Genomic DNA, 27760 nt, shown 5'->3' with positions numbered 1-27760 from the left:
GAGGAACCAATATCTGTAGTTTAAGCCACACAGGTATTTTGTGTTAACATTGTGAGGAAACCAGTACAGTTGGAAACAGGGGAGAATTGTCATCTGATTCTACCAAAGACCTTCCCACTTCTCAATGTGTGCATTGGGTCCACATCACTTCTACATATGCATGTGTGTGTGTGTGTGTGTGTGTGTGTGTGTGTTCTATTCTTTTGCCTCCTCCCACTTCTCTCTTCTCTCCTCAGCTCTACTCTGCCCTTCAGAGACACCTTTCGGTTTGATTTCTAACTAACTGAAGGTTCTGTTGGACTCTCATACTCTGATAGATCTCCAAGAGAGGAAGCTAGAGGTCATGTAACTCACCCCAACCCACCACCAGGTATCTGGGCCACATCCGCCTTTCCAGAAGCACCGTGGGCTCCAGTAGTGCATGGAGGTAAAGGCCTTCGACCAACAGCCATAGGTGGTTGGAACCTACAAAGTAGTGCAGAAGGACCTGGACAGAGCGACAGGAGGTAGATATCTACAGAAAGAAGAACATATGATGGTGAGTCGTGGTTGCTTCAGCCCTTGGACCCCAAGTAGGAAAGCAGGGCTTCACCAAGCATATCCCCTACCCCAGGCTCCCCCTTTTCCTGGACCCTTGGTGACCACTTGAGAGAGGTTGGCAATAATATAAAATGTTAATGGAGTGGCTCACACCTATAATCTCAAGTCTTTGAGAGAAGGATCAATTAGATTTCAACCATGAGCAATAAATCAGCAAGACATCATCACAACAAAAGAAAAAGAGGGACTGGGAAGGTGGCTCAGTGGTAGAGCGCTTGCCTTGCATGCCTGAGGCCCTGGGTTCAATTCCTCAGCACCACATAAGCAAAAAGAAAAAAGCTGGAAGTGGCACTATGGCTCCAAGTGGTAGAGTGCTAGCCTTGAGCTGAAGAGCTGAGGGACAGCGCCCAGGCCCAGAGTTCAGGCCCCATGACCAGACCCAAAAAAAAAAGAAAAGAAAAATAGCTGAGAATTAATTATCTTAAAATCATATCAGAGAAGTTAGAAAAGGTGAGAGAAAATTAAATCCAAAGGAAATACATGGAAGGAAATAATAAAAATAAAAGCAAATCAATAAAAATCAGTGGAAAGGAGAGCATAAACAAAAGATACTCAATTATTGAGAATCTTCTAGGAAGGATAATCCAAGAAAAAAAAAAAGAAAGAGAAATTACAATCAATATCAGGAATAAAAAGAGACACAATCACAGACACAACAGACCTTAAATCATCTGGAGAATAAGAGTAGGAGCCAGTAGGAGGGAGGATGACTAAGCACATATGAAAATATAATAACAAAAAGCATTAAGCCTAATAGAGTGGATTTGACCAAAGTACATATATTCATACATATGAATATATACCACAATAAAATCTTTTTCTATAATTAATAAATGCCAATAAAAAGGAAGAGATGAAAAGAGAGTATCTTAAACAGTATTATGTGAAAGAATTTGAAAAGTTAGATGAAATAGACAATTCCATAGAAAAACTCACTACCATGGATGTAAGATTCATGATTAAGTCATAACTTAAAACTTTCTAAGATAAAGAGCCCTGAGTCCAAAAGGTTCACTTGTATAATATCCCAAAATTTTAAGGAATAAATAATATACATCTTAAATAAATTCTGTGGGGGGAGAAGGAGAGGAAGGGCCACATTCCAATTTAAGAGGTCAACACAAACTTGATACAAAAGCTTTTGTATCAAAGCTTTTGATGACAAAAGCTTTATGAGAAGAGAAAACTATAGGCCAGTTCTTCTCATAAATGCCAACAAACTAATGCTATACATAACTTGGTATTGGCAATAGAATCCAACAATATAGGAGATAAATAATCTGTCAATGCTTAATTTGAACTGTTCCAGGAATGCAAGGTTGGTTTAACAGGTTACCACATTACTAGCAGGATAGGAAAAATTACTTTCACTGTTGCAGATTTCAATGCAGAAGAGCCTTGTTGCTTTAAAAATGTGTAATTGAAAAAAATTGACCTGGTCCAATTCTTTTGCTAATAAATGAAAAAAAATCCCTTCCTGAGAACACACAACAGAAGTTGTGTGCTCATTTGCCTGGCCCCCTCTTGGGAGGTTGTTCTAAGTCATGGGCTGATTCTCTAACTGAAAACCTTGTACATCCCTTTATCTTTCTGTTCCCCTCCCCAGTCCCACCCACCTTCCCTCTTCTTCCCAGTTCTAACCCATCAGGTGGGAGCCCCTTTTTGCAATGGGGCAGAAGACTACCTCCGACAGGTAGGACATCCATCCATTCTCATTGTCAGGCCTCTTGGAGTAGGAGTTGTAGAAGACCACATCCTTCACCAGCACAGCCACAGCTCTCAGGATGAATGAAGCAAACAGGTTCATGTGGATGTAATTGCGTGTGCAGTGGAGTTTTCTGCATAAAGAGAAAAACAAATGCCTTCCCTCAGGAAAGTGTGGCTGGGACCAGAACTCTGCCTGTCCTGCCTATGGATCCATTACTGAATGAAAACATAGGTACTGTGGTAGGGGTAGGGGTGGGGTTATTCAAAGCTAGATGACTTGATTATGTGCCTTACTTCTTAGTGCCTCATTTTCCTGACTATAAAGTGGGGGTAACAACAGCTACCATCTATGTAACACACTGACCAATCCACATGAACACAGACTGTGGGTGTCTTTACACTTTGCCACTACAAGAGAAGTAGGACCTCTTGTTACCCTGGTTTTATGCCTAACAGAATTAAAGCAGAAGGCTTAAGCAACTTATCCAAAGTATCATGGAGGTGAGAAGAGCTAAGATTCAGATCAGAAACTCTGAGACTAAAGTATGGCTCTCGGAGGCTCTGCTGTGTCTAAGAATACATTTCATCCATCTCAAAAGGTTGGGGAGACTTCACCTGTGAATTCTGTATGAAGTCCATGTAGTCAATGCCCAGAAAAATGTCAGATATTATTAGGTATCCCCGGAGCCTCCTGCTGACTCTGCTAAACAGGCTGACAAAACACTGAATCTTCAGTCCCTCTAGCTGAAAGATCCTTTTCACCACTGTGAAGCACCTACCTCCACCAATTTGCTTTATAGCTAGTATTACACATTTAATTTCCAAAAATTAAATGGTGGGGGGAGAAGTCCTGGTATATTATTACATACGCATCCTCCCTGGATAGGCCAGGAATATTTGAGGGGAGGGACTGGGCCTTGCTTTTCCCAAAACTCCAGACAAAACATACACCCAGTTAACCATGCTCAGCTGACATTCCTTTCTTCAGGGCTGAGCAATTATTTTTCGTGGGCTTGGTTCTGAACTTGGGAAAATTATGTGGAGGGAGATGTCAGATATGGGCACAAGAGGTGGAAAGTTCCCACCCTTCAAAGATTGCTCTTGTAAGATGATATGTGTTCATGACTTTGTTCTTGGAGCTGAAGCAGATCCTGAGATTGGGGAGTCAAATGAAGTGAAACCTGGGGCTAGCAAGCCCATGTAGAGATTGATCTGGAACTCATACTCAGATTTCCAGAATTCCCATCCTTGTGTCTTTCCATGCGGACTGCTCATTCTGTATTATATTTATTTCTGTTCCTGAAAGGACCCAGACTTAGAGGTAGCCTCAGACAGCTCCTTAGTGGATCCAGAAATATCTCATTTGGATGACTCTTACAAATATGATGTAGCAGCTAGATACTGGCACATGCCTGTAATTCTAGCTGCCTAACAGACTGAGATAAGGAGGAACAGGGTTCAAGGCCAGTCTAGACAGAAAAGTCCATAGATTCCATCTCTATGCAATAATCAGCAGAAAATCAGGCTGGAGATATTGTTCAAGTGGTAGAGTGACAGCTGCACAAGCAAGCTGAGCAAGAGCATGAGGCCTTGAGTTTAAATCCCTAGTACCACCACCACCAAAAGAAATAAAAATGACTCAACAAAATGCACTAGACTTTTGGATTCATAATGAAAACCCTCAGATTCTAGCCTGTGTGATTGGGATCCTGGCTTATTACACACCAGCTCTCTCTATATATTCCAGTAAAATTATTTATAAAAATGGAAACAATACTAATATTAATCTCTAATGGTCAGAATTCATCTTATTCAAATTAGGAAGAGAGTGAAATGAATTGAGGCATACAAAGCACTAGGAGGAAGTACTTCAGTACTCGATAGTTTCCCAGGAGTTCCAGACCACCTAGGAAATTGTTTCCATGTCTTCTGTAAGAATGGCACCTCTGGTGGAGCAGTGGTGAGAAGGAGCTGTGGTGGAATTTGGTTTAATCAGGGGCTAGGTATTTCATCTAAAAGAGGCAAAGGTGATGTGAGTTCTAGACTCAAGTTCAAGCTCTACATTCATCAGCCTTTAAAGACCAGCAACACCTCAACGACTCTCACTGGAACTTAGACTCTCCTCTCTTCTCCTTATTTGCAAACTGGGATGATGGATGCACTTCAGACTACATCAAGTGGCTTTCAGCTCTAATGGTCCATGCCTTCACCCAGCTCAGGTATATAGTGCTTTCCAGAGGTTGTCATTGAGCAAATTCTATGATCCATGTCTGATCACAGGTGTGCAAAATTTCTACTCACCGAAGGAACAAGAAGAGGGTAAGAGCCAGAAAGAGGGAGATAAGGGACACGGAGTATCCCACGGTGTACATCAGCTGCAAGGTGGACAGCAAGGCATAGTGATCTACCTGAACACAAATAGAGAGTAGATGTGACCACCAAGACATGGCCTGCAACCCCAGCCCCATGCTCAGGGCCACCAGCCTTCTAGGCATAGATACATGCTCCCTATCCCCCAACCTGTTTTGATATCTTTCCTTCCTTACCCTTGTTAATAATCCAGCAGGGCAACAGACTGACCTCTGGCACCTCTCAGAGGACAAGGACCCCAGTGAATGAGAAGCCAGAAGTGAGACTCAGCCCATGATTGAACCCACTGCCCAACAATGAATCATACCAAGTACAGAAGGGTACCTTGGGATGGAAGACAGGCTCTTTGCTCCTAGGGTGCTGTCACTAGAGTCAATGATTTCTGTCTAGATGGCTCCTTCCAAAAGCAACTTTATATAGATAACTTGTAGAAGAAGGCCCAATCGCCTGAATATTGCTTATCAGAATGCCTGTGTTGTTAAGTCTAACAGCAGAGTCCCACCTTCTCATTCAACCCATCTTGCATATCAATGTTAAGATTATGCATTTTGCCAGGCACTGGTCGCTCATGCCTATAATCCTAGCTACTCAGGAGACTGAAATATGAGGATTATGGTGCAATGCTGGCCCAGGCAGGAAAGTTTGCTAGATTCTATCTCCAATTAATCAGCACAAAAAAAAACCTGGACTGAAGGTGTTGCTCAAGTAGTAGAGTGCCAGCTGTGAGTGGAAAAAAAACCAAGGATCAAATGTGGGAGGCCCTAAGTTCAAGCCCTAGTATTAGCACACATGCAAAAAAAAGTAAATATCACAACAAAATAATAAAATTGTGCCTTGAATAGATATGAACTGAAAAATACACACTGATCAAATTCTGTATTTAAGAATAGAAAGGATTCTTTATAAGGGCACTGAAAATCGCCTGAAGTAAGATAAAGTAGCATTTCCATACTGCTACGCATGATTCCATAGCAAGGCATCTAAACATACTTGTTTATGCTTATGCACGTGGACACACAACCTACAAAGTGCCACTCATCATGCACCAGGGCCTCAGCATGCTGATAGCTGAGAGAACATGACATACTTCACTTGACAAAACTCTGAAGAGCAAAGATTTACAAATAGTGACCTTTTGGGGGCAAAATTTCAACTCACCATAAGAAGCACAGGTAAACATGGATAGAAGATTTTTTAAGTGTTTGAATTCTTGGAAATAAGAATATTTGCAGAGGGGAGAAGGCAATACTCTTGTCCCCACTACTTTTTTTCTTTTGGGTTGTTTTGAGACATAGTCTTGCTATATATTCTAGGGTGTCCTCAAACTCACAATCTTCCTTCTTGAGTTTACAAATGCGGCCATTAGAGGTGTGAGCTACTACAGTCTTCACTGTTCTAGAGTGGAATCCTTACTTCCTGTCTCTGAAAAGTCTTATTCTGCTGTCTCTACTCACTGGCTCAGGGATGGTGCTGCAGCAGACCAAAGCCAAGTTCACATCTGCTGAACTCAGTTTTGCACACTGCCTAGATACAAGAATCAGCCAAGGATCTCTAAAGTGAGCATTGTCACCCAGACCCCATTACTTACCAGTTGACTCCGAATTTGTGAAATCATCAATTCAGCATTTATTGACAACTGTATGTAACATAATTTTTAATATAATTTTTATTGTTATTATTAAGATGTTATACAAAGGGACTACCAGTTTAGGTAGTGAGTGTGATTCTTTTTTGACCATGTCACCCCTTCCTTCACTTTTCCCCCAGTCATATTTTTTTACCCCTGTACTAAGTCAAGGGTTTGGGAGTAGTCTTTACTATGATTATAACCTTATAGTTATAACTTCCAATAAAGGAGGGAAGATAAGAAATAGACACAATGTGCTTTATTTAAGGTTTGAGGGAGCATAACTTGTGTGATGAAAAAAAAGCCAGGCAGATTCTTGAATGCCATCCCAACTACATGTATCATTTTGATCCCTTTAAGAGGTATGACCTGTCACAGAATAAAACTACATAGGGAACACAGAATTCCACCAATCAAATCTAAAGTCTAAAGCTTTAGAAACAATGGTCTGAGCATGGGGAAGGCCTTTCATCTCTGATAGGAAGAGAGTACATACCACCTACTAGGTAGTAAAGGAACTGAGTCACATCTGGGGTGAGGTATTGCAGACCCTGAATGAAACAGAACCAAATGACTAGATAGTGAAATGTCTTGGACCTGGAAAAGATCAAACCCACCCCCCAAAGGACTGAAAAAAAAAGACTGAAAAAAATCACCTTGTGAACCATGCCATGTCCTACTGTCATGTGAGACCAGCCGGACAATTACCGGTAAGCCAGTTGGAAAACACAAGTGCTATTAAAAACTTAACTATGGATAGGTGCCTGTGGCTCATACCTGTAACAGTAGCTACCTAGGAAGCCAAGATCTGAAGATCATAGTTTGAAGCCAGCTGGGGCAGGAAAGTCCATGAGATTCTTATTTCCAATTAACCAGCAAAAAAGCTGGAAGTAGAGCTATGGCTCAAGTGGTGGAGTGCCAGTCTTAAGTGAAAAAACTAAGAGACAGTACCCAGGCCCTGAATTCTAGTCACAGTACCACCACACACACGTGCATGTGGACACACTCACATGCGCGCACACGCACACACACACGCACAAATTAAATACTTAACCTTGTAAATTTACAATAAAACCAACTATTTCAAAGATAAATAGCTTTCTAGCTACTTTTCTACATTCAGTACCTAATTACTTTCACTGTTCTGTCTACCTGATGGAAACATGTCTACTATTAGCTTCTGCCCATCTCTCCCTAGATCTGCATCCTGTAACATCACACTGGCAGCTTGGAACTGGCCTCAGTAGGAGTATTTACACCACAGGAATTAGAAAATGTTACAGATCAGATCATTTCTTTTTTTTCTTTTTTCTTTTGTTGGTCATGGGTCTTGAACTCATGGCCTGGTGCTGACCCTGAGCTCAAGGCTAGTGTGCTACCACCTTGAGCCACAGCTCCAACTTCCAGTTTTCTGGTAGTTGATTAGAGACAAGAGTCCCAAGGCCTTTCTGGCCTGGGCAGGCTTTGAACCAAAATCTTCAGATCTCAGCCTTGTAAGTAGCTACGATTACAGGCATGAGCCATCAGTTCCTGGCCAGAGACTTTCTTTCTCCTGGGGTGGAAGGAAATGTCTGCTAACACACCCACACTACTTGTGGTGATAACCAGACATAACGACCTTTGGGTCTCATGGTAACCATGTCACCTGAGACAGAAACCCCTACTTTCTTGTGTCAATTTGCTACTGTTATTTTGTATAAAAGTTTCCATTTTTGTCTCAACCAGGCAAAGTTTAACCAAATCATTACATTTCTTCAGATATAGGATTGTGCCTTACCTTAGTATTATAAAAATTTCAAACATTAGCAATTTTAAAGGAACTTTATAAAGAACATCTGTAAGCACACTGCTCAGATTTTGCCATTAAACCTGGCGTCAACATAACCTTCTCTTCACCCCTCAAATAGAGAGTGATAAATTACTTGCACTGTCTGACATTAATTAGAATATGGTACATCCAAGGCTGTAATCGATTGCTGTAGTAGTTCCAATATGAATTATATCAACAGGCACTTGATTTTAGACTTTAAATTGAAAATAGGATTAACATATTTAAGAAAATGTATTCAGCAAGCTAGAATTATTTAAGAATTAAGAAAGATTTGCTTGTTTAAGGTACATGAAATATTTCAAGCAACTGCTATCTTATATGTACCCATCTCACTTAAAATGTTAAGAGGTATTTAAGTAACTAGTGTAGAAATGGTAACAAAAATTAATCAAACACGTCCTTGAAAGAAAAAAGGAAGGAAGGAAAGGAGAAAGCACATGGAGTCAAGTCTGAAGGGTAGATTTGTTTATTCATTGGGCATTCTCTGAGCTGCCACGGTGATTTGCTGAGCATTTACTTTACTGGATCCTGGATCCTGGCAGTAGGGCAATAATTCTACTGACTACATGCTAAGAGCTTGCTGACTACACGCCAGAATTTCTCCTAAGAAATTTACATCTCTTGTCTCCCTGAATCCTCACAATGATTACATACAGTAAATAAGATCCCTGTGGGATGGGTGACAAAGCAAAAGCCCAGAGGGGCAAAGTAATACAGCCAGAAAGTGAATAGTCTAAATATATGGCCAGGCGGCCAGGCTGCCAGGCCCCAGACCCTGTGCTGTGTCAAACTGCAGTCCCTGGTTTCTAGTGGATCTACACTCTCTGAGATGATAGATAGACAGATAGAGAGAGAGAGAGAGAGAGAGGGATAGATAGATAGATAGGCAGGCAGACAGACAGACAGTAGATAATTGATAGGTAGAAAAGAGATATGATAGACAGACCATCAGCAAGATAGATGGTAGGTAGGTAGCAGGCAAACACCTGAGAATTTCTGAGAGTAACAGGTATAATAAAGGCACTCCATCAAGGGTATAATTAAAAGTAAGCCCAACATCAAGGATATGATTTAAAAAAAAAAAGTAAGCCCAAGGGCCACTCTGAATTAGATGGCCATGGAAGGGCTCTCTCTGAAGAAAACAGTTGAACTGAAACCCAAGTGGTAGAGGATTTGGAGGAAGGATTCAGGCACAAACACCACACAAAGGCCAGGACAATTCTGGAGGCATTTCTTGCGATGTTGTGCTTTACCTTCATAGTGGAAGGAGTTCTGTGACTGCCGTCAAGGTTTATGTGATTGTAGACCTCATCAGGCTGAGTATGTGGTGGATGAGCTGGGAGAGGGCTCTTTGTATGACCCACCCCCCACCCCATACCCTGCAGGAAGGTGGTTTGGGGCCTGAAATGCCTTATTGCCAAACCAAGCAGACTCACGTTTTTTTTGAAGCTGTGGTTCTCGGAGCATTCGGAGTCATCCTGCCAAATATCTGAGGAGTTCTCTAGTGTCTGCCAAGTTCCCTGTGCCAAGCAGTGTCTGTAGGCCCTTCCTGAGCTCTCTGAAAGTAAACAAAGCTCTAGAGGAAAGGTCAGAACATACCGCCCATTCCCTAAGCACACTGGAAGGTCCTCACCCTGGTGGCAAAGCTGTGGAAAATCCCAGGAAAAAGGGATTCTTATTTCCCCCTTTGGGGGCTCATTAACATCCCTATTGTTTATTTAGAATAGAAAGAAAAATGCGGAAGCCTCCAGATTTTGTAACAAACCATGATCTGCTAACGTCTGATGTGTTTATCCGATGTCTCTGGAGTTAGAACAGCACCCGGGTGACTCAGAGATGCTCTAATCCACATCCCCTCCCCCACAAGGTACAGCCCAGCTGGGAGATGCTGACCTGGGCTCCTATGCCTGCTCCATGGAGATTCTCCTCCTGATAACCAAGAAGTGGCACCCATGAAGAGGGAACAGTGGGCATAGGGCAGATAGAACCCAAATGAAGCCTAATGTGTCACCTATTAACAAACTGGTATTCTGAGACCAGCACTTCCACCCTACAGTCCTGCTGACTTTTTTATCAGGAATTTGGAAGAGTAATGGAACACACCTCTATGCTTTCAAGGAGGATTAAATAAAATAAAATATATACCAATGATGGGTAAGTCACTCTGCCCATACTGGGTAATGGCATAACTTAGTCACGCTTACTCCAGAAAACCCTCTCAGAAGTTCCTCCACCTGGAGAATCAATAAGAACTGGAAAGTTGCTGTAACCTCCTACTCTAGATCATGCATGTCATAGACAATGTATTGGTATACACATAGTACATCCACCTGCCTAGCTAACACCTTTGCCAAAGTATTGATTTGACATCATAAGCAGTATGCTCCAAACGCTCAAGCCATCCTTGCCTTCTATCAGTCTCACATGGCCCTCCCTAATCATCTCCACTTTGCAATATATCCAGATCTGACACCTAGCCTTCTGCTTTCTTCCTGATTGGAGCCATCATCTCTCTTCAGAAAGTCTTGCCTCACTTCTCTGGGTAGCCCAGCTGCCAGTGAGCTAAACAGAATATAAGTGTGTATCAAACTTCTGCTCAAGGCTGGGAATGTGGCTTAGTGGTACAGTGCTTACCTAGTATGCATAAAGCCCTGGGTTCTATTCCTCAGTACCATATAAGCAGAAAAGGCCAGAAGAGGTGTTGTGGCTCAAGTGGTAGAGTGCTAACCTTGAACAAAAGAAGCTCAGGGACAGTGCCCAGGCCCTGAGCTCAAGCCTCAGGATTGGCAAAAAAAAAAAAAACCTTCTGCTCAAAATCTCCCAAGACTTGTCTAAGGATAAATCAGAGTCTTTGCATGGCCTTCCACAAAATTTTGTAAGACTGGGTTCTCAGATCTCTCTGTCTCTTACTACCTATTGATCATTTTTGCTTCAGCCTTATCTCTCTACCTTTCTATTCTTGAAACAACCCAGGCAGTTCCCGAAATAGTTCTTGGCAGTAAGGTGTATTTTTTTGTAAACATAGCTCCTTTATTGACTAATATTGGCTAAAGCCTTCATCCTCTTTTTGTTGTTGTTGTTGTTGGCCATGGGGCCTGAACTCTGAGCCTGGGAACTGTCCCTTAGCTCTTCAGCTCAAGGCTAGTGCTCTACTACTTGAGCCACAGCGCCACTTCCAGCTTTTTCGGCTTATGTGGTGCTGAGGAATCAAACCCAGGGCCTCATGCATGCAAGGCAAGCACTCTACCACTGAGCCACTTCCCAGCCCACCTTCATCATCTTTAAGTGATGGCTAAGCATCACCTCATTACTGAAGCTACTAAATGTACAATCAACTCACTCTTTGCACCCCAGTCCCTCCAGCCATTCTCCCCATACTATCTATCTAGAATACATCACATCAGTACTTACAAGTGGGATTTATTGATTATCAATGACTTTCTTTCTGGAAGGAGAGGAAATTTATTCTGTTTGGGTTACTAATGTACACCAACCACTGAAATACCATGTCTGGTACACAATAGATGCTTAGTGAATGCTGATTAGATGAGTCAATGACAGCAATGCCACTTGACATTTATGTTCTCCATGTCAGTCTCTATGCTCTAGGCTGAGCATGCTACCCTGAACAGGGCATGACTCAAAGTCTAACTGGGAGAGTACAAACAAAAAGTGGCATAAGCTGTTACCAATGCTACATGAGGACTTCACAGGTAAAGGGGAGAAGCTGGAGAATTTTATTTTAAAAATCAAAGATTTAAGTTGTGTTTTGGGGCAGAAATGTTCAGGCAGAACCTTGGGGGAGACATCTTAGACTGGAGAGTAAGCAAAGGCACAAAGTAATGGTAACTGGTCAGGTAAAAGGGCCTGGCAGTTGTTCATTTTGCTGGAGTGGAAGGAAAGGGGGAAATGGGAGAGGATGCTGATCAGGGAGCAGAGGCTCATGCATGCCATTTGACTGGCATTTTAGAAGGCCTTGTGGAGGGAGGTTGGAAAGGGCCAGATCGGGGGCTGAGGACAAGCAAGTCAGAGGGCACTGGGAAGCCCTCATTAAGGCAGGAGCAAAAGAAGATAGAAGGGAGAGGAATCAGCAGACCCAGCTGCCAACCAGAGGAGGTAGGAATTTGAATGGTGCCACCTGGAATTTGAAGCTATCCCTGAATGGGAAGGGTTTATTTCCCTGTTCTCATTTTCTTCTCTTATCTCCCTATTTCTACTCCTTCTGGTGGGAGTCCTAACCACTTTACCTCCAAGATTATTCTTCATTTTTCCCTTTCCTCCATTCTCTCAACTCTGCCCAAATCCAAACTCCTAGCAACTGATTCTTTTGGTCACCACAGTCATCTCTAGACTCACCTTCCTGATTCCTCAGTCCAACAGCCGCATGCAGTCAATGATGTCTTCCCTAACTACAGATCTCCTATGTCTTCTTATGTTTTAACCTCTTCCATGACTCTATGCACCTTCCTATACACAAAATCAATGTGGCACAGCTTCCTTAACAGTCAGGCTCCAGCCTCACTGAACAACCATAGACCTCAATACAGCCTATATTTGCCATCTCATTCCCTTCTTATATCATAATGTTTATCCCTTTAATTGTATCTCAAAGAATCTGCTGCATCTCTTCACATTTGAAGTTGCTCTCCAAGCCCTCCCACTGTCTCCGTGGTCTCGTTTTACTTTTCTAAAGCTACGAGGATTCTAATGCTTGAATGCAAAAATAAATGTTTAGGGAAAAGAATCACTTCCCCAGTTTTGCAAATCATATTTCTATTAGTGTATGCCAGAAACTCCTAAGGTAGAATGGACATACTCTTTTAGATTCTGGGACTGATCTTGGACCCAGCTTCAGCTCTCATTTACAAAGCACCTGCAAGCCAGGCACCAGTGGCTCCTACCTGTAATCCTAGCAACTCAAGAAGTTAGATCTGAGGATCACGGTTCAAAGCCAACCCCCGGCAGAAAAGTCCATGAGACTCTTATCTCCAATTAACCACCAGAACTGGAAGTGGCGCTGTGGCTCAACTGGTAGCATGCATGCCTTGAACTGAGGAGCTCAGGGACAGTGCCCATGCCCAGAGTTAAAGCCCTAGGACTGCCACACACACACACACAAAAAAAAAACCCTCTGCTAGCCAGTCATTGGTGGCTCACACCTGTAATCCTAGCTACTCAGGAGGTTGAGATCTGACGATCACAATTCAAAGCCAATCCCAGGCAGGAAAGTCTGTGAGACTCATCTCTAGTTAACTACCAGAACACTGGGAATGGCTCAAAGTGACAGAGCACTAACCTTAAGCAAAAAAGCTTAGGAACAGTGCCCAGGCCTTGAGTTCAAGTACCACAACTGACAAAAAGAAGGGAAAAAAAGTACCTGCTAAGTGGCAAACTCTCATTGTTCCTCTCTCTCATTTATTCCTCAAAATTACCTTAAGAATTTGCTAGTATTCACATCACTGTTCAGACAAGGAAATTACAGATCAGAGGCTCCAAGAACTTAACCCAAGTGCTAAAATATAAAATAGAGGGACTGGACCTAACCTTGGAGCTTCTGACTCAAAGTTGAGTGTTCTTTCCACTTCACTGAGCTGGCTCATGGGGAGTTTCCATAGGGCCTGTTGGCCTGAAAGATCCCTCTGTTCCAGTAAGTTCTCTAGTACCTTTTCTCCTATCTTTTCCAAGACATCCCACATCTCCACATCTTCTGAGTTGAGACTAATTGGATTACATCATAGGACGATTCTATATATTATGTCACCAACTCCCAGAAACTCATCTTCATCGAATATGTGTGTGTGTGTGTGTGTGTGTGTGCGTGCTTCTCCCTCTATCTTCTTCATATTTATATATTCTAGTATTATATTGTGCATGATTATATATACCATAATATATATCTAATCCTTCTTCTCCCCATCCCTCTCTCTTTCTTTGGCTCTCTCCTACTCTCTCTCTCTCTCTCTCTCTCTCTCTCTCTCTCTCTCTCTCTCTCTATCTTCCTCTTTCTCTCACTCTCTCCTCTACCAAGAGCTTCAAAATTCTGAAACCAAACAATCACTGATATAGTTATTTATTGGGCTGAAAGTAATTGCAAGAGGCTAACTAGCCCTTTACCTTCTCAGAAATGTATTCCCACCTTGTTTTACCTGGAGCTTCAAAACCCACTTAAGTTTCCTCCAAATAGTTTTAGCTGCCCTAATACGTATCCATAGATGTTGAACCTAGATCACAGATTCTGCCTAGTAATTGCTTCTCTCCCCTAGCAGAGTAAAATGATGAAGAGGTCATGTTTCTGGAGCAAGTGGTAGGGAGGAAGAACATTATCCCAAGTTCCTATTATTCACTTCCTTTAAAGAGGATCAAGGTGAGCTAAGTGATTAATTTTCTATGCAAACCCCATGGCACTTCAGAGCACCAGTTCAGTGACACTTCCTCCCAAAGCTGATGCAAGGGAAAATTTAAAGTCCTTGCCCTAACAAACCCCAAGTTGCATGGCTGTTTGTCCCAGGCTCCCCCACCCGCTTTCTCTTCTCCTTAACTGACTATTCTTAATCCTCACTGCCACCAACTTTCTGTGGTATCCAGGTCTGGACTCTATCACTCTGTCTTCTACCAACTCAAGAGGTCTATGGTATAAATGGAACCACCCTAAGTAGAACTACAGGGAGATACAAGGAGAAGGAAGATGTCATACTGAAATCTGAGAAGATCTATGTGGGGGAAGAGGAGTTGGTGCTCTTCTCCCTAACTGCCTCCTCACTAGCCTCACCAAGAGGAGCTGGTCTTTCAAGAAATTTGAAAAAAAATTACATATTTCTTGTCAGAAATTGGTAAAAATAATATATTTATTACCTTTATTCCACCAAGGCAAGTAGGAAGGGCAGGGAACAGAGACATTTCCAGGAGAAGAGTGAGGCCAGCACACATATTGATCGAACGTTCCTTTACAAAATATACCTAAAAAGAGAAGAGAAGAGGGGATTGAATGGGCACCGCTGCGGGTTGTCTGATAGAAGCAGAACCCACCATCCTGCCCTTGAGAGTTGGTCTAGCCTTCATAAAGACTGCTACAGACCTCCCTCTTTTTAGAAGGTTCAAGGATGAGAAATTATTGGAAGAATTACAGAAATGTTGTGTTTAGCCCCAAACATTGTGGCCTGCCGGATTCCCTGACCCATGGGAATTGTAAGGGTCAATCAATGATGATTGCTGTGGTAAGCTACCAAGCTTGGGGCAACTGATAACCAATGTATGTGCTTACCAGAAGTCTCTTTGAGTAAATCTTTCAGGCACTTCTCCTTGTATTGAGCCCACTTCCGTGTTGTCTCCTCTAGAAGAGATCCTGGAACCTGAGCAGACAAGAGCAGTTACCCCTCAAGTAGTAGCAAACTCAGATTTGACCTTGTAGCTGCCCATCAGGCAGAGGGGTTACAATTACATGGGTACATAATGAGTACATTTCTTATCAAGCATTATAGCCTCTTCCTATGAAATGTATAGTCATAACTTAATCAGAGTGGCTCAAAATATAATTTTTGTTTCAAAATCTTTAAGTAAGGGTTACATTTCAAGAATTCTAAGCAAGACAGTCATTTCATCCAATACATTTATGCTAAACCTTCACACCCTCCCACAACTGGTTAACTACACCCTCAGACTATTTGGATCCCGAAAGAATCATCACAAAGGACTCAATAATGTGCATGAGAAAGACCTGCATCATGCAGGCGCTGTTTGTATAGAGCCAAACCCACCGAGCAGATAGATGCTGAGTTGCTGTACAGAAAGACCCTAAGATGCTTTTCTTTCTGACCTTTGTCCATCTCATTCCACAGATCTTGGGAACACAGCCCTCACTTTTTGGCTGTGCAAGCCATGGAGCTAAAAACCTTCTCCTTGTGAACTTGTATCATTTCTTTTTGAAGATGGGCCTTTCTTTCTCTCATCCTGTCCAGTTGACTGGCAAGAAGGAGGTGAGTGGGCACAAAGATGAGCATGTTTCTAATCCTAAAAAAGAATTTAGGCCAGGCCCCAGTGGCTCCGGCCTGTAATCTCAACTACTTAGGAGGCTGAAATCTGAGGATCGTGGTTCAAAGCCAGCCTTGGCAGGAAAGACTGTGAAGCTCTTCTCTCCAATAAACCACCAGAAAAGCTGTAAGAGGTACTGTGGCTCAAGTGGTAGAGCACTAGCCTTGAGCTGAAGAGCTGAGGGACAGCGCCCAGACCCAGAGTTCAGGCCCTATGACCAAAAAAAAAAAAAAGGATGAGATCTGAGTATCAGGTTTCAAAGTCAGTCTGGGAATGAAAGTCTTTGAGAATCTTATCTTCAACAAATTATTCAGAAAAAAAAAATCCAGAAGCGGTGCTACGGCGTAAATAGTAGAGTGCTAGTCTTGCACAGGAAGAGGCTCAGGGACAGTGCCCAGGCCCTGAATTCAAGCTCCAGGACTGGTTAAAAAAAATTAGGATCCAGTAATGGTAAGGTAAAATATAATCAGCTGGTAAAAATGTCCGCATGAGTTCTTCATCTCTGTGGTTCTGCCCTTGACTTTGAAGTTTTATCTTTTTTCACAAGACATAACAGACTCAGATGCTGTTTGGGACCAACCAGGTAGATAACCCCAAAGAAAGAAAGCAGATGAGTGTCACAATAGGGATAGGAGAAGCATATGTGTGTGTGTGTGTGTGTGTGTATATATATATATATATATATATATATATATATACACACATATATATGCACACATACATATGCATATAAAACTAGAGAGATGACTTGCATAAAGATACTCAAATTTAATTAAACACACACATAGTCAACCCCTATCCTCAAATAACAGCCTCTCTCTTTGAGCTGTGGAGTGGCCTGCTTTTGCCCCCTGAGTAGTAAATCCAATCTCCCCTCCCCCGACATGCCATGATGGCAGATCTGTAGGTTCCTGGTTTGCACCTTCCCCAGAGAATGAAACAACCAGCTTTTTCCAGAAGAGCTTGTATTTTTTGGTCACTATTAACACAGAGGTTTCCAGATTTTTCTCAGTGCATGTGACCTTACAAGCTTAGTAATTTTCCAAAGTACTCCTAGACCAAAAGATATATTGAAAGGCCTTTATTAAGTAAATAGGTCCAAACAGTTCATAAATATTTATGTCTTCACAACTTAGTGCCTGTTGGGTATTGCACAACTTCACAAGCTTTAGAACTGGACTGAATATAGCCACCTTCATTTCCTGTTCCACATTGAGTTAGGTTCTGTTCAGTACTTGCTTTTTATCACAACTAGTTTTTCAAAGATACCCTATCATCAAATGCAGGAGAATGATCTCACTTCATAGCTACCATTGCCTTGAGCATAGAGTCTAGTAAATGCCAAGAGGCACCACGGTCCTCACTAAAAATTAAAAAAATCTCAGAGTCCTCTGTGAGTTCACAGTGGGGCCGTGGGGTACCTTGGCACACAGCTAGGGAACCATGAATTGGCCTTCAAGGAGTAACAATAACAATACAATAATTGGTATCTGTCCCTTTTCATTTGTCATGAGCTTTAAATCTCTACTAATACCCTTCTTTTGGCTATGGCCCAAGAAGTAATAAATAAATTTATTAGCATATTATTTTTAAAAAGTAAATATTCCAATGGGACCATAACTGACTCATGCTATTTCTTTTAACAGATTTAGCAGGTAGTAACTGAATAGTAAGTTTCCAGAGTCCTCAAAGCCCTCCAAGTCAGACCCTTCCTTGCATAAAATGTTATTTACGCCCTAGGGGGCCTCATTGGGCTCTGCCTAATGAAGAGATGATAAAATCAGTCCTAATCAGTCATATTCTCCTAGCTCCCTTGCTCTTTCTATAACAAATGACCATGGTCAAAATCCCAGGTACATAGGAGGAGGATATAGAAGGATCGCAGTGTGAAACCAGCCCAGGAAAAAAGTTAACAAGACCTTAATCTCAAAGAATATAGTCAGGTACAGTGGCATATGGTTGTAACCCCAGCTACTCAGGGACCTGAGTATAGATGATCTGGGTCTAAGGCAAGCCCTGGGCAAAAGTGAGACCCTATATTAAAAAAAAAAGCTAAAAGCAAAAAAGATTGGGGGTGTGGGTCACATGGTAGAACACTTGCCTAGCAAATGCAAGGTCTAGAGTTCAAATTCTACTAATATTAGATTAAAAAAAAACAGAAAAACAAGCTAAAGCTAAAACCAGCCTATGAGAGCTGGACAAAATCAGGCTGTCTTCTACTACTTGTTCTAAAGGCATCAAAAACATAGGAAGGATATCCAAGCTCATCCACAGTCAAGCTCCCAATGAAACAAGGAAAGGAAATATATAGGTGGATTTTCTTTAACTGGAAAGGTTCAGCTTGACCCTCCTTTGCTTGCCTAGCCACCAGTACCCTTTGTGTTGAATATGTCTGAGAAGGGGGTAACAAGAAGAGGGTAAAATTAAACCTTTCTGTTGATGCTCTTTAAATCTTTTCCTTTGTTTCAGAATGAATGTCTTTCACTGCAGATAAAAACAGAAATTACAGGTTCCCCTAAATGGGAGACCAGAGGAATTTCATCTCATCACTCAGTAATTTCCATCCAGACTCTTTTCTCTGCACACGTATTTTACTTTCTTCCTTTTCATTTCTCATTGAGTCCTGCTTTTATGGCTTTTCATTTTTCACTTAGAAGATGTATCGTAACTATTTCCATTTCAAAAAACATATCAAGTAAATAAAACACCCTCTCTTGACCACATATTATCCAATAAACAAACGTAATGTAGCTTTGTTTTAAAATACTCCAGTACTTGGGGCTGGGAAGGTGGCTCAGTGGTAGAGCACTTGCCTTGCATGTACGAGGCTCTGGATTCGATTCCTCCGCACCCCATAAGCAAAAAGAAAAAAAACTGGAAGTGGTGCTGTGGCTCGAGAGGTAGAGCGTTAGCCTTGAGCTAAAGAGCTAAGGGACAGCACCCAGGCCCAGAGTTCAGGCCCCAGACCAAAAATAAAATAAAATACTCCAGTACCAAATAGCAAAACTGTTTTCAGACGGTTTCAAAGATAAAGCATGTTTGATGAAGATTCTCAGTTCACCATTTTATTTTCTTAGGAGAAACTCTGAGTTGGAATCTCTAGGTGACCATTTTTAAAGGTTTTTTTGATCATGTCTAACCTCCTTCCCCCTCTCCCACACTCATTTTTTTACTTGAAACTCTGTCAACACTTCTGCCAATAATGTATAAAATCACTTCTCTAAGAGCCTTCAGGAGTTTATGATTTTGAGTTGGGTACTGGTGGCTCACATCTGTAATACTAGCTACTCAAGAGGTTGAGATCTGAGGACTGAGGTTCAAAACCAGCCCAGGCAAAAAAGTCTTATTTTCAATTAACCAACAAAAATCCTGAAGTGCAGGTATGGCTCAAGTGGTAGAGTACCAGCTTTGAGCAAAAAAGCCAAGTAAGAGCACGAGGCCCTGAGTTCAAGCCCCAATACCAGTATACACATACACACACACACACACACACACACACACACACACAGAGAGAGAGAGAGAGAGAGAGAGAGTTTATGACTTTTTTAATGCAAGGACATAACTAAATAATGCAAATGAGTGAAAGGGTGTACACACTCTGCTTGTCTTTAGAAACCAAACTATCTCTGAGAATTTCTCATTAAGTGAATTTTATGACGACTTCCTGCCTGCAAACATCTCACAGTCCTCTGTATTCCAGGCAGGGAAAACATATCTGAGCAAACTTCTTCATGGACGTCCACACTAAGCTTTGGAATATAAACATCTGAAGGAAGAAGATGAGGTTGGAGATAGGGACCAAGGAGAAGGTCATTGGGATCCTAGCCACACATGGGAAGACAGCTTCACAAACAGGGTGACAAGGGGGTAAGGGAACACACACACACACACACAGCACAGCACAGCACACACAGCACATTATTAATTATGGAAATACCAGTGCAAAGGAACGAAGGTGTAGCCTTGTCAGCATCGTAAGCCAGCCTGAGACACTGCAGATGCTGCTTTTATTATATATAAATAGTCATATGTCAGCAGCTCCCAAGAGTGCTAGACATGACAGAACACAAGGCTTCCACCCGCTGGGTAGACACAATGGCTCCACTCACTCACAAGCTACATGAGGAAAGGGAATCGTGCAGCTCATCTGTTGCTCACTTTCCCATCTATAAAATGGGTGCAACTAATAATGTTCTTCTCAGAGGCTGGTTGTGAGTATTAAGCAAGTGGATATGTCAAGAAGCATTTTGTAACAACACAAATGTCCAGTACGATAGCAGCACTTGGTATGGGGTAAGCAGTGGATGTGTTTACAGATAGAAAGAGATGACAATGAAGCAATTAGCTAGACACATCCATTGGGTTTAAGGTAAAATATTCAGAAAGTAGAAGCACTGATGAAAGTCCTCAACCATGATCCCACAATACTAACAATGGAAGTCCTGAGGTGGATACAGACGAGAGCATGTCCTGGTCTGCCATCACGGCAAGAATGCCTTCAGACTAAGCGAGTCATGGTTGTGTACACCGATAGTACCGGATATGCAGGAGGTAGAATTGGGAGGATCGAAGTCTGAAGCTACTTGAGACAAAAGCGCAAGACCCTATCTGAAAAAAAGAACAAAGCGAAAAGGCCTGGGGCATGGCTCAAGTGGCTGTGTCTGCCTGACAAGCACAGGCCCTGAGTAGGGCACAAAGAAGGAATTCTTCCAGACCTCTGATTGGGCTCACTCTTAATGTCCATGAGGGCTTGAAGGCAGTGGAGAGAATCGTGATGCAGACAGTTAGTGGAGTTTCCTGCCTCCCTAGTCCCTGGCAAAGCCTCTATCTCTGGGGCCAAACAGGAACTGACGCTAGCCAAGGAGCAACTATTCCCTAGGAATAGTTCCTTTTCTCAACTGAGCAATACTGGGGTTCCTTCACATTATAGCCCCTTTAAAAATGGGACATTGGAAAGAAAAGAGACAAAGACCTGATTTCCTTGGATTAGAATAAAGCAAGCTGCCAGGCCCCAGTGGCTGACATCTGTAATCCTAGCTACTCAGGAAACTATGATCTGAGAATCCCAGTTCAAAGCCAGCCCCAGTAGACAAAGCCAGAACTTAAGGTATGACTCAAGTGTAAAGTATCAGTCTTGAGTAAAATGCTAAGACAGAGTACCCAGGCCCTGAGTTCAAGAACCAGTACTGGCAAAAAAGAAAAAAAAAAGTAAGCTACTAGAAAGCCCAACTATAAGAGACACAATCTATTAACATATCCTGGAAACTGTCAACTTTCTGCCATTTATTGATGTACGGGAAAAAATCATGATATAGGAAAAAAAATCCATGGACTCAGTTTCTCCATCTATAAATGGAGATAACAAGAGACCCTTCCAAATGGGGCTTCGGAAAGCATGAAATCAGAAAGAATTTGTTTTATTACTAAATAACAATTATAATCTGAGCCTACAATACGTTTATTGTTTTTAATTGTATATAAATGACTGGTAGAAAAACGTATAGAAGAAGAATAAGCCCCCAGATAAGGAATGAGGGTGATCTCTAGCTGATGGAATTGAAGTGATTTGTGGTTTATGCTTAAACTTTCTTAAATTTTATGCATCTTTTTTTAACATTGAACATTCTAGATTTATATAATAACTTGAAAGGAGGAAAAAAGGGAGGAAAGGAAAGAAGGAAGGAAGGAAGGGAGGGAGGGAGGGAGGGAGGGAGGGAGGGAGGGAAGGAAAGGACAGAGGGAAGAATAGAGGAAGGCAAAGGAAAAGAAGAATAATGAATAGATAACTGCTCATTAAACATAAACAAGCCTGAGACAGGATAAAGGTGCCCAGATCCAGGCAGCAATTTTAAATGCTATGCAGAGTTCCCATAGACATGGGAAAATGCCTATAACATGATGTCAGGGCCAGCACAGAAAATACTTCATGCTTTATCATTTCAGCTGTGTAAACCAACCAACGTATAGAAAAGGATCTAAGGAAAACAGGCCAAAAATATGATTACCTCTGGACGCTAAAGTTGTAACCAATCGCTATTTTCTTAATACTGGTTTCTAGTTCTCAAATTGCCCTTCCCAGGGACTTAAATGGCATTTGTAAATCAGATATGCACAACTAATCACATTAAAAATAGAAGAAAGGAAAAACTGCTCTTACTTGTTTGATGGAAACCAGCAGCAGCAGGGCAAGGAAGAGCCTCCCAGGGCCCCAGAACAATTGCTTTCCTTGAGAGAAGAGATGGCCAGTCCTCTGGGCATCCCTGATGCCCATGGTCAGAGCCTGCAGCCCAGGCATTTCCAAGCTTGGCTGGGACCTCATCCTCCTGGAGTCCTGTCACCAGTGTAGGCACATGCTTCTAGCAGTCCACGATGTACCACAGGCGGCCTCCTCCCGCATTCCTCCTCATCCAGAGCGCCAGAGAGCAAGTGTTTGCACAAGTCCTCTGCACCGTTTGAGCGTCGGAACACATCTAGAGTGACCTACCCTGTCTCCAACTTTCTCATCCCCCGCTGTCCCCTCCCAAAAGCAAGGAGATTTTTTTTCCCAGATCTTCTCCACAGCTATGCTTCCTGGGATTTCCCCATAAGAAAAAGGCAGGCATTCAGTGGTTTCCACCCAAAATGTGGTTTGCTTTGTGCACAGGGCTCAGGTGAGACTCAGTGGGGTTTGAACAGCTATCTGGCAGACGAGTTGGGCTGGAACCCATTCCCAGGCAATGTCTCTTTAAGGGTTGCTTTTTTCTGCCCCCTAAGGCCTTAAGCTCATCTAAGATGAGCTAGGTGGGGCTGGGAAGGTGGCTCAGTGGTAGAGCATTTGCCTTGCATGCATGAGGCCCTGGGTTCAATTCCTCAGCACCACAGAAACAGAAAAAGCCAGAAGTGGAGCTGTGGCTCAAGTGGTAGAGTGCTAGCCTTGAGGTGAAGAGCTGAGGGACAGTGCCCAGGCCCAGAGTTCAGGCCCCACAACCGACCCACCCCCCAAAACAAACGATGAGCTAGGACCATCCACAGAGGCCTGGCCACCTCTGGACCCCAATGGTGCTGGCAGAACAGGAGTCTGAGTCACTCAGCCCTCCAGACAGATCTCCTGGCCCAGAACATGAAGCAAAATCCCAAATTAATGACTCAGGTTTGGTCTACACAGTAGCAAAACAAAGTATGGAGAAAAAAATGTTTCGCCTCCACTCCTCTTGAATATCTACTTGTTCTAAATCCCACATCGTATTTAAAACAAAAATAATACCGCCCATCCACCTGGACGCTTTTCAGGGATTTTCACCCACATACGAGTACCCTCTCCTCCTAGTTCACATTTGCAGTATCTTTTCATCCAATGTCCCATTTCATTTCCTCATTTCCTCCCATGAACCTCCACCCTTCATTCTCCATTTGACAGCTGAGAAACATCCGGGTTCAGAGAAGAGAGGGTGCTGGTCCAAAGCCACACAGCCAGTGAAGGGTAGAGCCAGAATAGACAGGTCTTCTGACCACTCACCTGACTACGGCTACTTGAGAAGATGTCTCTTTTCAGGGTAAGCTTCTGTCATTATAGGCTCCCTTCTGCTAGGCCCTCCCTCCCCCCCCCCATCTCTCCCTGGCCAGCTCCCAGCATCCTCTTACAACTTTTTCCAGCTTCCCAAACTGGAGACCCAAACTGGAAGAGTCATAAAAGATCAGGTAAGCAAGAGACAAGATCTACTTGTTTTTTTCCTTCCTCCCACGTTTTCTTTTTGTATTTTCTTTACTCCTTTCAGTCTTGTCTTCTTTCTTCTTCCTTTCCCTTCTATTTCCTTCCCTTTCTTTCCTTTTCATTCCCTTCCCCCATCTTCCCTCTTGCCTCTTCCTTCCCTCCCTCCTTTCCCTTCTTCCTTCTCTTCCTCCTTTCTTCCTTCCTTTTTTTTTGTTGCCTTCGTTTTTCTTCTTTAAGTCAAATCATAGCTCATCTTGGCTCACTTTTCTGATGAGAGAAATTCTAAATGGCAGGTGGTGGGAGGAAAAGATGAACATCATTTAACAGAACCCTGTAAATCCCCACACAAGATTGTGAACCTCAGTAGTAAAATGCTCTGTCTGAGCCAAAAGCCACAGAATGGACTCGCACGGCGATGTGATCTCTGAAGTCGTGGTAGCCTCTCGTTTGGGACAGCAGATAGTGGCTGAAATGGTGGGAAGGGAGGAATGTCTCCAAGTGATGAGCTCCGGTCCAGGCATATGACTTTAAAGATGAGCCTCCAAGTTATATGCTGAGAAAGAAAATACCTGCTTGGTAGGGCTATTCAATCTCATCTCTTTGAATGTTTTCTCAAACACATTGTTCATTTCTGAAAGGACAAGGGTTGGTTCTGAATATGACTTCCCTCCCCGTTGGATGAATGCCATCTAGCGACACAATATGGTAAAGCCTCTTAGTGAGCAGGCAATCAAAAGCACACACACACACACACACACACACACACACACACACACACACACACACACACACACACAGCATGTAAGGCTATTGGGAACACAAAACATAGATCTTTTCCTCAGATTTCACCAGCAGGAAAGCATAGACAAAGTGAGATTAACCCTGAGTCCTTGCTCAGGCAGGTGGCTCTCTGATTAAATCTGGGTTCCTCGGGAACTGTTTAGCATGTGATTAGAGCCTGAAGGAAACCCACTGTTTAAAAGGAAAGGAGAGGAATCGCCAATCAGAAAGAGTAAAAATGGGGATGCATTTTATCAAAGTACAATATACACATGTCTGGAAATACCACAATGAAATACTTTTGTTTAATTAATGTTTCTGTAAAAAAAAATTAACTTAAAGACCTCCATGTGTCAAATGCCATGCAGAGTCTTCCTCGTTCCATTCTTTCCTAACTTCAAGCTTATTCATTTCTTGTAGGGTGTTGTATTTTTCTAATTGGTTTTTTTTTATTCGTTTTCTTGCTATCCTCATAGCATTTGCTTTTTTCAGTTCCTGGGCTGAACTGAACAGTGCACCGGGCTGTACCCTTAAGGTTAAGATGGTAAACTCTCACGTTGCATGCATTTTACCACACTTTAATAATAAACCAACGTGCAGCACTGAAGGACCAATGATATTGAGCAGGCTATGTCTCAGCTCTGTGCCCCTTCAGGACATGACATGCAGGCACAAACTCAAGCTTCCCCAGGGGAATGCAAGGCCAGCTGTCAGGACACCAGATGGCAGGGCTGGGGAGTGGGCACCGTGATGCAGAGGAGAGGAGGGGCTCCCAGCTCATCCTGCCGCTGTCTACCTCATTCAGCCATGGACAGGGCCAGGAAGCAGCAGGCACTGACCCTCCTCCCTGTCTGTCTGGCTCTCACCTTCTCCCTCACTGCTATGGGCAGCAGCCACTGGTGTGAGGGGACCCGGCGGACCACGAAGCCCCTGTGCCAGGACTCGCTGGGAGGGCCCAACTGCATTCACTTCAGCCGGGCCAGAGGCAGTGGTGGCAGGAGTGACAACGCAGACCAGGCTGTGCAGTACATTTGGGAGATGGGGGATGACAAGTTCATCCAGCGCCGGTTCCACGCGGGGCTCTGGCAGTCCTGTGAGGAAAGCCTGAACAGCACAGGTGAGCACAGCCCACAGGTGACCGGGGTGGGGTGGTAGTCACAATGGTGGTGCTAGAGCCCCGTGGCCTGGGTTTGAAGCCCAGCTCTGCCATGGAATGTCTGTGTGTCCCTGAGTCCCTTTACCTCTGAGCCTCAGCTTCTCCTCCAGAAAAACTGAGACCCAAAGCAGAACTTTTCTCCTAGAGTTAGTGTGCAGGTAAAAGAACTAAGTCATATAACACACCAGGGGGCAGTGCCTGAAGAGTTATGTTTATTAAACATTAGCTTTTGCTATTATATTTTTTCTTGGACTTTTAAGTGATCTTGGGATGGAACGGTCCATTCCAAAAAAGGGAAGGAAGGAAGGAAGGAAGGAAAGAAGGAAGGAAGGAAGGGAGGGAGGGAGGGAGGGAGGGATAAAAAAGAGAGAAAGAAAGAAAAAGAGAGGGAGGTAAGGAAGAAAAAGAATGAAAGAGAAAGAAGAAAGAGAAAGAAAGAAAAAAGAGAAAGAAGAAACAAGAAAGAAAGAAAGAGAAAGAAGAAAAAGAAAGAAAGAAGGAAGGAAGAAAGGAAGGAAAGAAAGAAGAAAGAAAGAAAGAAAGGAAGGAAGGAAGGAAGGAAAGAAAGAAAGAAAGAGAGAGGGGGGAGGGAGGGAGGGAGGGAAGGAGGAAGGAAGGAATGGAGGCTTTTATATCACTGGGTCACTTACTACATCCATCATAAGCATGACCTCTAATTAATAAGATCCTTTACTATTAATACTTGAAATAACTCTACACAGTAAATATTATTTCCTCCTCTCATAAACAGAGCAACTGAGGCACGGAGGTTTTAACTTTTGAAGCTGGTAAGCCCATTTCCTTTCCTACCATATTATTCTACCCCAGTTCATCAACAGTTTGAGGATAAGGATGTGAGGCAAGTGGTGAAGGAAGAGAAAAGCGAAAACAGAAGAGTTAGTGTTTGAATGCATCTTTCATAAAAGACTGTCCTCACAGAACAAAGAAATGGAAAGAAAGGAATTTGACCCCTCAGTATTAGCCTGGATGTAATCTTACACACTTGTTGCATGCAAAGCAAAAACCCATTGGGAGAGGATTCTATTTCTTTCCACATTTCAAGCCTGTTATATATTTCTTGTGTAACTTTTTACTTTCCCTGAAGTTTTGTTTCTATGTGTGTACCATCCGAGGGCTTGAACTCAAGGCTTGGGTGCTGTCATTGAGCTATTTTGCTTTAGTATTCTACCACTTGAGCCACAGCTCCACTTCTAGATTTTTGCTGGTTAACTGAATATAAGGCTGGCTTTGAACCATGATCCTCAGATCTCAGACTCCTGAATAGCTAGGATTACAGGTGTGAACCATCAGCACCCAGCTTCCCCGAAGTTTTTATTTGCCTTTTCTTTTTCCATCCCCATACCCTTTATTTATTACCTTATTCCTGAGGCATAATTAAAATGTAACAAGAATAAGCCCTCAGAGACACTGCACACTCCTGTATGTAACTCCACCCCAAAGGGAGCCACCAAGAAGCAGTCTGGACTTATGTATCCATTCATCCAGGTCAGTAGTAGCGAGATACAAATGGCACAGCAGTACCTAGAACTAGACTGTGGCAAGGAAGGACTCCCAACTCTCCTTCTCAAGGAGTGCTGTCTTATCTTTAAATCCCCTTCCTACATTCATAGGAATATGTTGGAAATCCATGATGGTACATCTTCAAGTGTTCTCATGATATAGGGCTGAGAATGGCGCATTGTGGTCGGGTGCTTGCCTAGCATGCATGAAGCCCTGGAGCTCTGGGTTGGATTCCTCAGTACCACATAAACAGAAAAGGCTGGAAGTGGTTTAAGTGGTAGAGTGCTAGCCTTGCGAAAAAGAAGCTCTGGGACAGTGCCCAGGCCTTGAGTTCAAGCCCCAAGGACTGGCATAATAATAATAATTCTCAAGGTAATCCCAGATATTTGAAGACTATAAATACCACTCCTATAGGCAAATTGCTTGGGTATGTCTACTCTCTTTCCAAAC

General features: G+C 42.8%; 1 protein-coding gene across 1 annotated transcript in view; it reads right to left on the bottom strand.

Moving 5' to 3' along the window:
- Positions 1-24542, bottom strand: part of Glp2r (glucagon-like peptide 2 receptor) — a 57548-nt gene extending 33006 nt beyond the window's left edge. Inside the window, exons 1-9 of the mRNA XM_013013102.1 lie at positions 24423-24542; positions 24028-24035; positions 22321-22459; positions 15397-15484; positions 14988-15092; positions 9572-9693; positions 4609-4715; positions 2285-2438; positions 355-514 (exon numbers count right to left, since the gene is read on the bottom strand). Of these exons, the coding sequence (XP_012868556.1) occupies positions 355-514; positions 2285-2438; positions 4609-4715; positions 9572-9693; positions 14988-15092; positions 15397-15484; positions 22321-22459; positions 24028-24035; positions 24423-24542 (1003 nt within the window). The remainder of the gene's footprint in view (positions 1-354; positions 515-2284; positions 2439-4608; positions 4716-9571; positions 9694-14987; positions 15093-15396; positions 15485-22320; positions 22460-24027; positions 24036-24422) is intronic.
- Positions 24543-27760: the final 3218 nt, after the last annotated feature.

Source organism: Dipodomys ordii, unplaced genomic scaffold, assembly GCF_000151885.1.
Source record: "Dipodomys ordii isolate 6190 unplaced genomic scaffold, Dord_2.0 Scaffold19, whole genome shotgun sequence".
Taxonomy (NCBI): domain Eukaryota; kingdom Metazoa; phylum Chordata; class Mammalia; order Rodentia; family Heteromyidae; genus Dipodomys; species Dipodomys ordii.
The sequence above is the reverse complement of the archived record's forward strand: the minus strand, read 5'-3'. Positions and strand labels throughout refer to the sequence as shown.